Below are 14,988 nucleotides of genomic sequence, written 5' to 3'. Positions count from 1 at the left end.
CATATTTCTTTGAATAAATTTATACTTGTAAAAATAACATTTTTAAATATCTCTTTTAAACCTGCTTTTGTACATGTAAAGACAATATATATGGAGAGAACTTAACATATGCAATAACCATGTGTTTATATTTTTAAATTAATTGATATCTTTAATATAGTTTGTATAAAATGAATCAATGAAATAATAAGATATTTCAAAAGAAAAACATGTCATCTTGTTTGAACTGCTGCTTCTTTACGGGCTGCATCTTGCAAAAGCTGTGTATCCACTTCATCTCCAGGAAGTTGTACATATCGTACTACTGATCCACGAATAAAGCAGTTCTTCACTGATAGCTGAAATGTAACACATTGTTATAATAAATATGATGATTGAAAAAAATATTAAAAAATAAAGATGAATATTATCATATAAAAACAATTGAAATGAAATATCATTAATTAATATTACATACCATATGAGGATATTTATCTGGATCTGTTACACTTATATCGGTCAATTTTATATTAAGATATTGGTCCACAGAATGTAAAGTACCGCAAATGCTGCAAATGTATATCTACGTTATATATTGTTGTTGTTGTTGTTGTTGTTGTTGTTGTTATTGTTAGTCAAAAAGAAAAATTGGAATAAACATTACCTGAGATCATTTTTTAATTCCACAACTACATCTTTTCCAATCAAGGATTTAAAAAATGAGTAGAACAACTAAAAGATATATATTATATATATATATATATATTATTTTATATATTATAATATTTGTTTCTTTTTATGTGTTTTCAAATATTTATAAATTTAAATTCGTACTTACCATTTTGATATGGAATTAATAACGTCAAATATAGAGAATTTAATTTTTCTTGATCGCTTGAATTCTATTTATTGTTGTTTATAAGAAAAAAATCAATAAATTAGAATGAAGTCATTGTCATGACGTCTCAAGATAAGGTTAGATTAATGATGCCGGTATAATATTCGTCTGCACTCTCATCAGGGCCGCCAAACTTTACGGAAAACGCGCGCCAACTTTCTTAAATTAGTTTACTATTAAACTGTACAGATAGAGCTCTTTTAATCGTCTACATCGACATATGATAAGATATCTATGCAATAATTTTAATTTCTGATACCTTTTCTTAATTTATTCGATATTAACATTTTCATATTTTATTAAAAATAAATAAACGATCAATTATATCATTTGTTATAATTTGTAAATTGATATTGTTTTGTAAATTAAATATAAGGGATATATGTATTATATGATTAATATCCTGTAACAATGAATAAAGTAAATAAAAATTTGAAATATTTTCTTTAACAATTGGAAAGGCGTAGTAAAATATTAGTACATCATGCAATCGCCAGAGGTGCTACATGATACTATTATTCAATTTTTACGAGTTCCAACGTTTCGATTAGGCGTCTTCGTGTTGTAGGCATACAATGGTTAACGTAGAGAAAAATAATATAAAGAAGTAATTTTATCTATATTTATTTGACGATATTACTTTGATTGGCTGAGTGATATACGTCGAAAGAAAACGGTAAGAGTGTTACTGAAAATTAAAATTTTGTTAATATTATATAGTTTATACAGAAATATTTTTCCTCGTATTTTAATACTTTCATCAGAGAACTAATCATGACAACAATTCAATTATCATATGAATTTCTTTTTTTTTTTTTTTTTGCAATTACAAAGTTATTGAAGTACTGTTATGTATATGGTTGAAATATTAATACTACATTACTCATGTGAAAGTATTGTACATAATTTTAAACTTATCTTATTTTCATAAAATGAATATTATCTTTGACAAAATGATTTATATATAAAAAAATGTTGTTATAATTGTATAAACAACGTGTAAAAATTGCATGCACATAGATTATTTTTGTCGATAATGTTATACGCTACACTTATGATACATACAAAGTTTTCCTTTTGGTCAATATTATATTCCATATTTGTGATACATATGTCATATTAAAGTATGACATGCTTTAATCTTTTTTATTATCAATTACAACACTAACATTCATTTATATATTTCTTAAATATTTAAGAATAATAAATTAATTAGATACTTCATAAAAGTGTAATCATAGAAATTGAGCAATGTCATTGATTGATAAAATAACTGATAGATTTAATAAAAGAATTAATAAAATTAATAATTTTATCATTACTAATTTTATCATTACTGTTTTTATAATATAAAAAAACATATATGAAAAACTACCTTTCATTTCATATAATTAAACATATTTGAAATATACATGATATAATGAATAAGAAAAAATGAATTGTAGGAAAATGAACTATATTATGAATGGATAATAAATAAATGTTATAAAAAAGCTAATCAGTGAATTGTATGTATAATGTAGACGATTATTACATAACAAAGATAATCATATGACGTAGGTTTTTTTCTTTTTAAATGAGATAATGCAAAATTACATTTAATTATAATGGGAAACTACATACTTAAAAACATTGTAGATAAGTTTAACAAATATTAACTGATAATAAAATAGTTTCCTCAAGGTAAAAACATATATATATACGTGGTGTTGACAAAATTGTAGTTAATTAAACATTTGAGCGGAAGAAAAAATAGTCTTACTAAAGTAACTATTTCATGTGCTTGTTTCGCAATATCTCATCGACGTCATTTTATATATATATATATATATATATATATCAAAGAAATTTAGTAAGTATATATATTTATTAATTGCAATAGAGTTTGCATCTTATCTTTCTGGGTTGAACAGTTACGTGAATCACAGCTGTTTATCTGTTTTAGAGGAGCAATTAATTCATATGAATTGATGATTACTTCTATATTACTTCTATGAATGTGTTTATAATATTGTTCGAGGATTTAATGTATGACGTGCACGTTTTTTAAGAGCAACTATAGATAAAATCCATCTACGTATATAACGTCACACGTTTTCGCGCGCGCTTTGATTTTAAATTAATTTCTTACAAAGAAATTTCTTTAAGGTTTGGCCAAAAATGCAAATGAATTTGTATTAATGACTAATGGATCTTAATGAGATTGCAAATATTTCCTCAAATAAAAATTCCTTAAAATTATACTAATATGTTAAATATACCACAATTTAAATTTACAAGGGATCGTCGGAAGAAAATGAAAAATTTATATGTGTGATAATTTTCAAAATTTATTAATTTATTCAATAAATTTTTAATCTTTTTAAAAATTTATTTTCTTTTATACATATATCTCGAAAATATATCGAACATAGAAGAGAAATTCATTTGTATATTCGTTATATCTAGCACATAGTTAGCTGCTTTCTTTTACTAAAGAATTATTTAACGTTACTTGAAATTACAATCACGTAATATAACGTTGAATAACGACGATTCGATTGAGAAAGAATAAACTATTATAATAACGATTAGAATGATAAAGATGCATGGCTCGAAGCATGGAGTAACCTTCCTTGTATTTCAAATAGTTCCGGGAAAAGTCAGCTTACTTCGATAAAGGTGTACCCAAAATAAAAAAAGAGAGAGAGAGAGAGAGAGACAAGAAATGAAAGAAAGAAAGAGATAAAAAAAGATTCTACTCAAATTTTATCGTGGTCATCAGTCTCGTTCAAACGTATAAACATTTTGGAAGTTTCCTTTTCAAACGATCTAATGTATATCGCCATTCTAACTATATTCGTCGTCTCTCAACATAAGTCACATATTTCGTTTTCCCCTTTCGTATTGATTTTTCTTTAGTCTCTTTTATCATTTTTGACTCATACATTTAAATAAAATCAACATTCGATAAATAATCATTAAGAAAATTCTATTTCATAAATTATTAACGATATAATTAATAAATCGATTTTGTCGATATAGTTTCTTTCATAATAACGATGTTATATTTTGAAATATACCAATGTGATATTTTTTCGTAACTCTAATTATACTGTCAGAAATTTTTTTAATTTTCTAATTAGAGTTTTTTCTAATTTTAGAAAATAAAGTAGGATTCCTATTTTAATTGTAAATAAAATTCAGTTATATTTTTCTTCATAATATATTATATCTTATCTCAAAGAAAATAAAAATGTAATAGACATATTGATATGTATATGACGCATTGGATATCCCCCCAAAAAAGAAAAAAAAAAAATAATTGAATCTAATCATAAACTTCATTTGAAACTTTAAATTGGATTACTTGATCGGTTAACGAGAAGTCATATCAACTTTATTTATAAACCCACACGTAATTGTTATCAAGAAAATTATGAATTATTCGTTAACCCTCTATAACGTCATATTATTCCGACGTCATACATTTATCTGAATAAATATATAGTTACATATAATAGATTTAATATTATACGTATACAGAATGGATTTATTGTTCCTAAATAATTTTAAAGATTGACTTTTCGATACTTCTTTCTTTTCTTTTTCCTCAGATTATGATAAACTTAGTAATATAGTTGTACAAGTTTAGCTTGTAATTTTACAATCTGAAAAAAAAAAAAAAATTAGAAAGTCTTGAAAAAAGAGTAATTAAAGTATTTAATTATACCAATATTAATGATTCTATTATAACTTTCGAATGAGTGAATTTTTTTTTTTTTTTTTTTTCGACAGAACAAAATTATATATATATATATATTAATAGGGAAGGTTAACGTATAATTTATTTTGTATGTTCGATAGTGTCTTCTTCAATCATATGGTTTTTCAAAAAGATAAATGTTCGTTTATTCCGCAGTAAATGTTTAATCAGTATGTATTTTCATGATTACGTAATCTTCGATTATGGATTTCGTTACTTTCATCGTTCTTTTCTTCTCTTTCATCGTTTCTCTTTCCATCCAGATCTTTGCTTTCCATACAAAAGCACGAAAACCACGTACGTAAGCGCTTAGGATAAACATTTCGGATGAATTTAGAATATCTTAGAACGACGACAAAGCTCTTATTTTGGTTTTCTCGAAAAGATAGGATGGAGAGAACGAAGGAGTTATTTTGAAATATTCTCTGTGTTTGGGAAATAGTTACGTCCGTTTCTAATCTTCTTTAGACCGTGAACTTGATTTAAGAAAGAGAAAGCGCGAGAAAAACTTTCGGATGTATTTCTAAGACATACACACACACACACACACACAGACGGGCGATATATTATATATCTTAGAAAAAGAAATTTCTTTTCATTTGCTATGAAATATTTTTGACGAAATTGAATAGGGCGTAATTAAATTTTTTACGTTTAACGTTTTGTATCGTTGATTATGAATCAAACAATAATTTTCACGAAGAATAAACACAAAGAGAAAGGATATTATATGATGACCTTCACATACATTTCTTTTTTTTTTTTTTTTTTTTTTTCTTTTAGGTCATTAGCAAATAAAAAAATCATAGTAAACTATCGCTTAACTACATTCTTCCTTTTCTTTTTCTTTTTTCTTTTTTTCTTTCTTTTCTTTTTTTTTCTCTTTTTTTTCTTTTCCCTTTCTTTCTTAATGGCAAACGCGTCCTGTTAGTTGCGTAAGTTTCATTTTCGTTATTAATTCTAACGAGATAGTATTGTAATATACTTATCAATTGCATTTACTATCAGTTAGGAAATTTTATGCTTATTTGATAATTAAAATATGTAAACACAAATTTAGTTTTCATTCGTTGTACAATTATAACATCTATACTTGATTATATTAACAAAAGCAAAAAGGAAAAAAAAATGAAAAGGAAGAACAAATGACAAGACTATCTCCAAAAATATGTCATTACTGAAAGTTTTCCCATAAAATTTGTTTTTAAATTTATTCATCTGTGCTAATAAATTCACGATAAGAAAAGAGGTATTCAATTTTGTTGTCAACAAGAAAAATGGCTCCTTCATTCTTTCTTATTTTAATTTTTACTTATTTTGCTTTTTTTGTTTTTTGCCGATAATGTATTATCGGATCTATATTAAAAGACGAACCCCCACTAAGATAATAAGTTTGAAATTAAAAATTAGGTAATATATAAAAATAAATGTGTAATTTAAATACATATTTTTTCAATAAACATTAACATTCTGTTTTCTTTTTTTTTTATTTTTCTCTTTCGATAAGTTAATAGTTATATCTAGTAAATTATATTTAATGTATATAATTGTATCGATATAATATATTTACAAAATTTTGATTCTATTTATTTCACAATATTAATTTAAACGACTTATCAATATACTTTGATGGCGAACGGTTAAGAATTATCACAAACATTTAAATTTTGTTAATATAATAATAAAGCCAGAAATAGAAGAGACATAAACGATTGATTTAATTATTGTGTGAATTTCACTGTAAAAAAAAAGAAAAAAAAAAGAAAAAAAAAAAAAAAAAAGAAAAAAGAAAGAAAAAAAAAAGAAAAAATGTAAATAAATACTGGCAACAACTTTCATGTATATCCCCGAAAATCAAACGTTCCGTTTGGTTTTTGAATTTTAAATGGTGGGGAGGATCAGAAAGAGAAGAAAAGAGAATCAATGAAGGAGACCTCGATGCGATGGGCAGTATAAGTTCATTTCTGTTCGTTGGCTCGAGTGCAGACGTTGTCCGTTGATCGTCGTCTTCGTCTTCGTCCTAGTCTTCGTCTTCGTCTTCGTGCCTTTTAATTTGTCGCGTTATAGATCATCCTCGTCGTCGTCGTTGTCGTCCTCGTCGTCGTTGTTTGCGACCGCGTTTCTTACAAATTCACGTTCATTCGAAAAAGACTTTCGGTTCTCTTCGACCGTGTAGTGTCGTCTTACGGTTTCACCTTGCCACTTTCTATCCGATTGCGTTTGTTAGTTCTACCTCTTACTCCCTTCTTTCCCCTCGAGATCGCTTCTCTGTCACTTTCGACGAAAGTAAAAATTTGACGAGTAGTTTACGAGATGTCCGGCATATGAGTTTTCGCGCGCTCTTTGACATCCATAGTTTAACGGGAATTTAACGTAAAAATCATCGTGAATTTCTTTTATTTTTCATTCGAAAAAAATATAAAAGAAAGAGAAAAAGAAGAGAGGAAGACAAAAAAGAAGACAAAAAGATCGAGGTTTCTGTTAGTTTTCTTGAGAGGTGGACGTCTTGTCATCTTCGTCAGCAGTAAAGTGGACGAAACTGGTACGTTAGTATATGACGTATGTGTATCATATAGAGGAAGAGAGAAATATATAAATATATATATATATATATCGTATCATACACATGTACCATGAGCCAACTTTGAGCTTCTACGAAACAGTTCATTCTTTGAAAAGTTATCTTAAAACATATATATATATATTGGAGGGAATTAAATCAAAATTTTCGTGCTATTATTTCTTATATATTATATATATATATATATGTATGTATGTATGTATGTATGTATGTATGTGTGTGTGTGTGTATGTATGCATATCTATAAAAAATGTTGTCAAAAGCATGATATTTGCGGTGTTGGATAGTGATTTTACCTGCAAAAATAAATTTTAACAAAAGAATAACATTTATTTGTTTAACATTTCATTTCTGAGAACGATGAATTTGATTATATTATTACTGTTGTCGTATTTCCGCAATTACGTATTAATATATTTTAAACGTATTCCTATAATAATTCTATTAAGAAATCGTCGAAAAAAAAGAAAAAAAAAGCGGAAAAATAGAAACAACATGAATAAAAACTAATAATTAATATACGTGTAACCGAGTAATCTTCGAACTTATTTTTCTCGAAGACAAAGTCTTAAATGAAGAAAAATATTATTCTTTTTTTTTCTCTCTCTCTCTTTCTCTCTATCTTTTTTTTTTTTTTTGCTTTTTTGTATTATCTCTCCTTGTAAAATCATTAATCGGTCGCTTGTATCATGATTTACATGACACTCTGTATATGCATCTCATCATAGAAAAGTCGAAAGTTTTTCTCTTCTCTCCTCTCCTTTTCTTTTGGAGTTTTTTTCTTTGAACCGCATATGAGTAACGTTTTTATTAGAATATAATTATTTTCTTTTATCAGATCTGTTTATAACAAGAAAATTGATGAAAATAAACGTCGTTTGTTCGCGAGGTCATGCATAAAAGTGGAACACACGATCGAAAGTCTGTTTTTATTATACTTCTATGATCCGTTCAAGTTCAAAAAATCTCTTCGGCTAAAAAAACGATCTCATTCTATACCGACTTGCTCTCGTAAGCGTTCGAAGGAGAAACGTTAGATGGAAAAATGTGTATAAAAGGAAAAAAGATAAAGTGTGAGAGTAAACGAGAGAGAGAGAAGAGGGGGGGAGGGTAAGAGTGAGAGTGAGTCCGACATTCAATTGCAGGTATTGCAACATTTGCATTTGTGTGAAAGGTGAATGTCAAAGAAAGTGTTTGTAAAAATACATTATTTTTATATATATATATATATATATATATATATATATATATATATATATATATATATATATATATAATAGCTGCCTGTATTTTGAAGAAAAAAACGTAATAATTCTCGAAAATAATTTGTATAAGAGATGCATGCGGTTTTGCGGTTTAACGCAATTACGCCAGATGCGGTGAAATTTTCTTTTTTAATATTATTGCTTTCATTGAATTACGCGTTTTTGAGGGTTAAAAAATTAAATTGCTCTTTTTATTTGCTTATTTTTTTTTCGTAATTGTAGTATCATGCAAATATACATACATATATATATATATATATATATATATATATATATATATATATATGTATGTATATATACATTCTTTATTAAAATAGATATAAAATTTAATAGTAATAAGATTTCTATGCCAATTTCTACGTTTATAGCTAAACTCTATGTTTTATAATTTATTTTTACTTATTTGTAAACAATCAAAAAAAACATAATATTTTATATTTATAAATTTCGAAACAGTTATGTCAACTTAATTACTGAATTTTTGAATTAAATTTGTTATAGCAAATATTATAAAATATTTATCATTAACACGTTCCGAGCCAATCCATTTGAAGATCAAATTTAACGTGTACCACCGGTGGTACACATGGCACGGAACGTGTTAATCATGAGAAAAAGATAATTAATTAATTAGTTATGTAGAAATTCTTATCTTAAGAGTTATTTTATTAACTATTCGAAAGTCACCGATCTCAACAGACGTGTATTTCTTTTTCTTTTCTTTTTCTTTTTTTCTAGTTATACGTAAGAAAATAATGAATGATAAAATTTTAGATCGATACTGTTCTTGTGCAATTTTTTATTATAAAATATTATTTGTTTCTCTTTTCCTTTTATTTTTGTGAATAATTGAAAAGAAAAATTAGTAGAATATTTATCATTATTCATTATGTTATAAAACAAGTTATTAATAATGCATTCATTAAAAATAAATAATTTCTTTTGGTAATCAATGTCATTTGATTTCCATTTATTAATCAATGTCAATTAGAAAATTTTATCATTTTTTACTCTATTTCTTTTTTTTTTTATTTCGTATATTATACTAAGAAAATTAAATTAAGGAAACATTCTCTTAAAAAACTTGCTTGTCCTGACTTTATTTTTTCCTTTTCTATTTCAGTTTATTACGCATAATTTTCAAATATTTTTTCGCTTATTACTCATTTGTTATTCATAAAATTTATTATTCATAAAATTTATTACTCATAAAATAAAACAATCCATTCGTAAATGCAATATTATGTAATGTAATAGATCACAATAATATATTAATATTAATTTTATTCTCGACCTTACAGTTTTATTTTTTAATTATTATATTTGTTTTTACGTTATATCCCCCTTTTATTTCTTTACTCTTTTTTTTCTTTTTTCTTACTCGAGAATTGACGTAATTTTCCTATTTTTTCCTGTTTTTTGTTTCGAGTAAAATGCTTTCAAATGCTTAATCTTGATTCTGAAAATATATTTTATAGATTTGGATATTGGAAGAAAAAAAGAAAAAGAAAATTGGACAAAATGTTAGCAAAACTCTTTGAGGTACATGGCAGATTTTGTGCTAGTCATCCGTTAGAGGTGATTGTAACAACATTGACTCTAACAGCTTGTATGTTGAACATGGATACTGGAAATGGACAAACTCACGATGCTGATGTTCTACCAATAACAGTAAATTGTCGGCATGGTCGATGTAATCCTGACGTAAGTAAATATTATTACAAAAATTTATAGTTATATATTTTTTTTTTTTTTTTTTTTTTTTTTTTTTTCAATAAAATGTATTTTTGATTGATTAGGATTTGAACGCTGTGGAAATTATAGTAATGACTATAATAAGATGTCTCGCAATCCTTTTTACATATCATCAATTTCGAAATCTTCAGAAACTTGGTTCAAAATATATATTAGGTAAATAAATTTATAATAATGATAATTCGATATTATTTATAAAAATTTCACTTTTATGCATATTAAAGATTAAATGTAAACGACAATTTTATAACAAAAATCTTTTTTTATAATATTATATTTGAATAAATAAATATAGATATTAAGGTTTTATTAATTACTTTTTTTATGTGCAGGTATCGCTGGCTTATTTATAATTTTTTCAAGCGTAATATTTACATCTAGTGTCATAAATTTTGGTCGTAGCATCTTCGATCTAAAGTAAGTTCTTTATATCATAAAATCAAATACATAAATCGTTTAGATTTATTTTGTTATTGTTTTTCTTTTTTTTTTTTTTTTCTTTTCTTTTCTTTTCTTTTTTTGACATCACAATTCTCTAAATTGTTATACTTCATATATTTTATATACCAAGTATTTCGTAATGACGGGAATAAGAAAATATATTTCAGTTAAGGTAGTCGATTTAATTCTTTATGCAAAAATTTTTTTATTTATAGGGATGCACTCTTCTTTTTCTTACTATTGATTGATCTTTCGAAAGCTGCTATATTAGCACAGTTCGCATTAAGTTCAAGAAATCAAGAAGAAGTACGCACTAATATTGCACGCGGTATGTCTCTTTTGGGTCCAACCATAACATTGGATACTCTAGTCGAAACACTTCTTATTGGAATAGGCTCTTTATCAGGGTTTAAACGATTAGAGACACTCTGCAGTTTTGCATGTCTTGGTGCAATTGTAAATTACGTCGTGTTCTTGACATTCTATCCCGCGTGCTTATCACTCATTCTCGAGGTAATTATTTGAATAAACAAAAAAAAAAATAAAAAAAATAAAAAAAGAACTCTTGTTCATTATTATATTTATGTCAAGCGCGTGTTTAACATTTTACATTTGCTGCAGCTTTCTCGAGGAAGTCACACTATGGGTCCATTAACTGCAGATAAGATTTTTATGATGTATTCTATAAACGAAGAGGAACAAAAACCAAATCCTGTAGTAGAACGTGTTAAATTAATTATGATTGCTGGTTTATTCGTGGTTCATGCAAACAGGTATTTTAACAATAAATTTCCTTCTAACTTGAAAATAATCTATCTTTCATACATCGCAATCTTTCAGAATATAACACTGTAAGCTCTCTATAAAATTCTAAGAAAGGAAAAAAGTTATCACGGCCATCTCTAACCTTTGCTACACACATTTCTACGTTTGCAATTGTGTAGCAGTATTTATTCTTAAATTTAACGGGTCAGGTTCACATTGTGACACTGACATAGGTATACATCTAGTTCATATTCAATGAATGGTTTAACGTCATTGTGAAATATGATATATTTTGAACATTTTTACATATTTCGCGGGATTTTACAATCTAGTGTGAATAACTATATATATATAAAAGTTAAAATATATATATATATAATATATATATGTATATATATATATATATATAATATATATGTATATATATATATAATGTATGTATATATATATGTATATATATATATTTTAAGTCTTTAGGTTTAAACTTCCGTATTCTATACACAAGATTTTTTTACAGTCGGTTTTACAAATATTTACAGATTTCAATACAAAAATACACCGTAGATCTTATGATTTTCTTCTTTTTTAAAAAAAGAAAAAATGATAAAAATAACATCAGATAAAAGTCATATCGATAAATAATATATATAAATATAATGTCGATCCATAGTGGGTTTAAATATTACATGAGAAATGTATTGGCATTCTATACAGAGTAAAATGAGAGTTTAAAAATATCACATAGTTCTAGTATCTTTTGTCACGTTACTATCGTCTCTTTAAGTCTACTTCAGTTTAAGAAAAAACGTTGATGGAAGAACATCCTATATATAAACAAAGTATCTTATTGTGAACATCCAATTTGTAATTGAATATACTAATGTAGTATTAAAATGTAGATATCTATATTTTTCATTATTATATTTCTATTCTATATTTCATCATTCTTTGGTTGCAGCCGTTGGCCATTTAAAAGTAGTGGAAGTGAGCATACAGTGGAAGGTGCAATTCCAACCAACTCACATATTGTAGTAAACGCATATAACGAAACAGATAAACATTCAGAGATTAAAGAATATTTAATGAATTGGTTATCAGTTAGTGCGGAAAATATAGTTATATTAATTCTACTTCTGGCATTGGCCATTAAATTCATTTTCTTTGAAGATAAAGGAGACATAGCAAAACAATTGAGATTCCAAGAAAATAATACAGAGAACATAATTGAATCAGAAACTATTACTACAGAAAAGATGGATATTTCATTAAGGCGACGGTTCGAAGGTACAATGTCTATTCAACGATCAGTCTTTCCATTATCCGAAATAAATAATGATTGGATAGAAGTAATAAACGAACATAACGTAGAACTTGTTGATAAAGAAATACAAACTGATGAAAAAATAAATTCTACGGATACATCAAGTAATAAAGATTCATCACACCAGCTTATTGAACCAAGAAATTTAGAAGAGTGTCTTGAAATTTATCGATCTGAAGTAAGTAAAATGTATTTCTTTGTTAATTATTAATAAATATTATTGTAAAACGATATTCCTTATTTATTTGTAGCTTGGAACAAACGCACTAACGGATACAGAGATCATTAATTTAGTACAAAATAAATATATACCTGCATATCAATTGGAAAAAGCTGTTGGAGATATGGAAAGGAGTGTCGGTATCAGACGACTCTTATTAAGCACTACTGGAAATTTTACTGATGATTTACTGGAAATACCATATAAAAATTATGACTACTCAAAAGTACTAGGATCCTGTTGTGAAAATGTTATTGGTTATGTACCAGTACCTGTTGGCATTGCCGGACCTTTATTAATCGATGGAGAATATTTTCACGTTCCTATGGCTACGACCGAAGGTTGTTTAGTGGCATCTACTAATCGTGGTAGTAGAGCATTATTAAAATGTGGAGTGACAAGCCGTCTACTAGCAGATGGTATGACAAGAGGACCGGTTGTTCGGTTTCCGAACATCGTCAGAGCAAGCGAAGCCATGTCATGGATGCAAACTCAAGAAAACTTTCAAAAAATGAAAGTTAGTTTTGATCAAACTAGCAGATTTGCTAGATTGATTAAAATCCATGTACGAAATGCAGGAAGACATTTATTTATTCGTTTCGTAGCCAAAACTGGCGATGCTATGGGAATGAACATGCTTTCAAAGGGAACAGAAAAATCTCTACAGACAGTGCAATCATATTTCCCTGATATGGAAGTTTTATCTCTCAGTGGTAATTTCTGTACAGACAAAAAATCAGCCGCTGTAAATTGGATTGAAGGTAGAGGTAAAAGTGTAGTTTGTGAAGCAGTGGTGCCATCAGAAATAGTGACAAATGTACTAAAGACATCTGTTCATGCATTAGTGGATGTCAATATAAGCAAAAATTTGATAGGATCAGCAATAGCGGGTAGCATAGGAGGATTTAATGCTCATGCCGCAAATATAGTGACTGCCATTTTTATAGCTACTGGACAAGATCCTGCACAAAATGTGACCAGTAGCAATTGCATGACACTGATGGAACCATGGGGACCAGATGGTACAGATTTATATGTCTCTTGCACAATGCCAAGTATTGAAATAGGCACCGTGGGAGGTGGAACAGGACTTCCAGCACAAAGTGCGTGTTTAGCTATGTTAGGTGTAAAAGGAGCAAATATAGAACAACCAGGTGAAAATGCCAGTAGATTAGCAAGGATAGTTTGTGCCACAGTGCTTGCAGGAGAATTATCTCTATTGGCTGCTCTAACAGCTGGACATTTAGTCAAAAGTCATCTTAGGCATAACAGGTATGTTATTTAAATTTCTTGATAATATTTGCTGTACTATAATTTAAGAAATAATTTTGATTTCAGATCATCGACAACAGTAAGTAATCCAATGAGCATTGTGCAAAGTACTAAAGAAGAAAAACTATCAGTACCAAGTATATCACTACCTTCACCAAAACAGTGTTCAGAATATTAAAGTAAGTTTTAGTATTATTTATGGTATACCTTTTAATGTGGTTATGAAGAAAAGAAAGGTAATACTGTATGAACTATCACATTATTTTTTGTCTCCCAAAGAAATACAATGTTAAAATATAGATATTTCTTCCTATAAAAGATGAACATGACAATAGAACATCAAAAAACTTTTTTTAGAGAAAAATAAGCCTAAAGATAAAAGCAAATACGCTAATGTACATAAAATGTTTACTTAAAGTATAATTATTTTCTGTTGTTTAGTATTGTATTATTTTATGTCTAGATTTTTATTATGATCTGTGAAATTTATGAATAATATTATATTATATTATATTCATATAAATATGAAATAATATTATATTATATTATATTATATTCATATAAATATGAAATAATATTATATTATATTCATAAATTTACATGTACAAATGTATATGAAAAATTCATATTTTATTCTTTTTTATCACAATCAGAATATAGACATAAATAATTTATATATAGAAATTCCTATTGTGAAGATATTAGTGCAATATTTTTAAGTAAATGGTATTTCGATATAATTTTAT

The 14,988-nt window shown here is 26.7% G+C and overlaps 2 protein-coding genes across 4 annotated transcripts; one reads left to right on the top strand and one right to left on the bottom strand.

Annotated features, from left to right (window-relative positions):
• Positions 1-4: 4 nt before the first annotated feature.
• LOC124428080 (U6 snRNA-associated Sm-like protein LSm2) lies at positions 5-1,117 on the bottom strand. Its single transcript, XM_046971733.1, has 4 exons — positions 818-1,117; positions 644-711; positions 458-548; positions 5-338 (listed from the first exon to the last, which is right to left on the bottom strand). The coding sequence occupies exons 1-4, from the start codon at positions 818-820 to the stop codon at positions 213-215; spliced, it is 288 nt and encodes a 95-aa protein (XP_046827689.1). The 5' UTR covers positions 821-1,117; the 3' UTR covers positions 5-212.
• Positions 1,118-1,400: 283 nt separating this feature from the next.
• On the top strand, positions 1,401-14,539 carry LOC124427635 (3-hydroxy-3-methylglutaryl-coenzyme A reductase). 3 transcript variants are annotated; one of them, XM_046970936.1, is made up of 9 exons: positions 1,401-1,553; positions 9,947-10,172; positions 10,268-10,379; positions 10,556-10,640; positions 10,880-11,177; positions 11,286-11,437; positions 12,388-12,928; positions 13,002-14,242; positions 14,309-14,539. In XM_046970936.1, the coding sequence occupies exons 2-9, from the start codon at positions 9,990-9,992 to the stop codon at positions 14,418-14,420; spliced, it is 2,724 nt and encodes a 907-aa protein (XP_046826892.1). In that variant the 5' UTR covers positions 1,401-1,553; positions 9,947-9,989; the 3' UTR covers positions 14,421-14,539. The 3 variants fall into 3 exon arrangements, with proteins under 3 accessions (XP_046826892.1, XP_046826983.1, XP_046826806.1); XM_046971027.1 differs by lacking the exon at positions 1,401-1,553 and adding an exon at positions 2,587-2,729; XM_046970850.1 differs by lacking the exon at positions 1,401-1,553 and adding an exon at positions 6,529-7,164.
• The last annotated feature ends 449 nt before the right edge of the window (positions 14,540-14,988 follow it).

Source organism: Vespa crabro, chromosome 1 (assembly GCF_910589235.1).
Source record: "Vespa crabro chromosome 1, iyVesCrab1.2, whole genome shotgun sequence".
NCBI lineage: Eukaryota > Metazoa > Arthropoda > Insecta > Hymenoptera > Vespidae > Vespa > Vespa crabro.
Note: the sequence above shows the minus strand (reverse complement) of the source record. Positions and strands in the feature narration are given on the sequence as shown.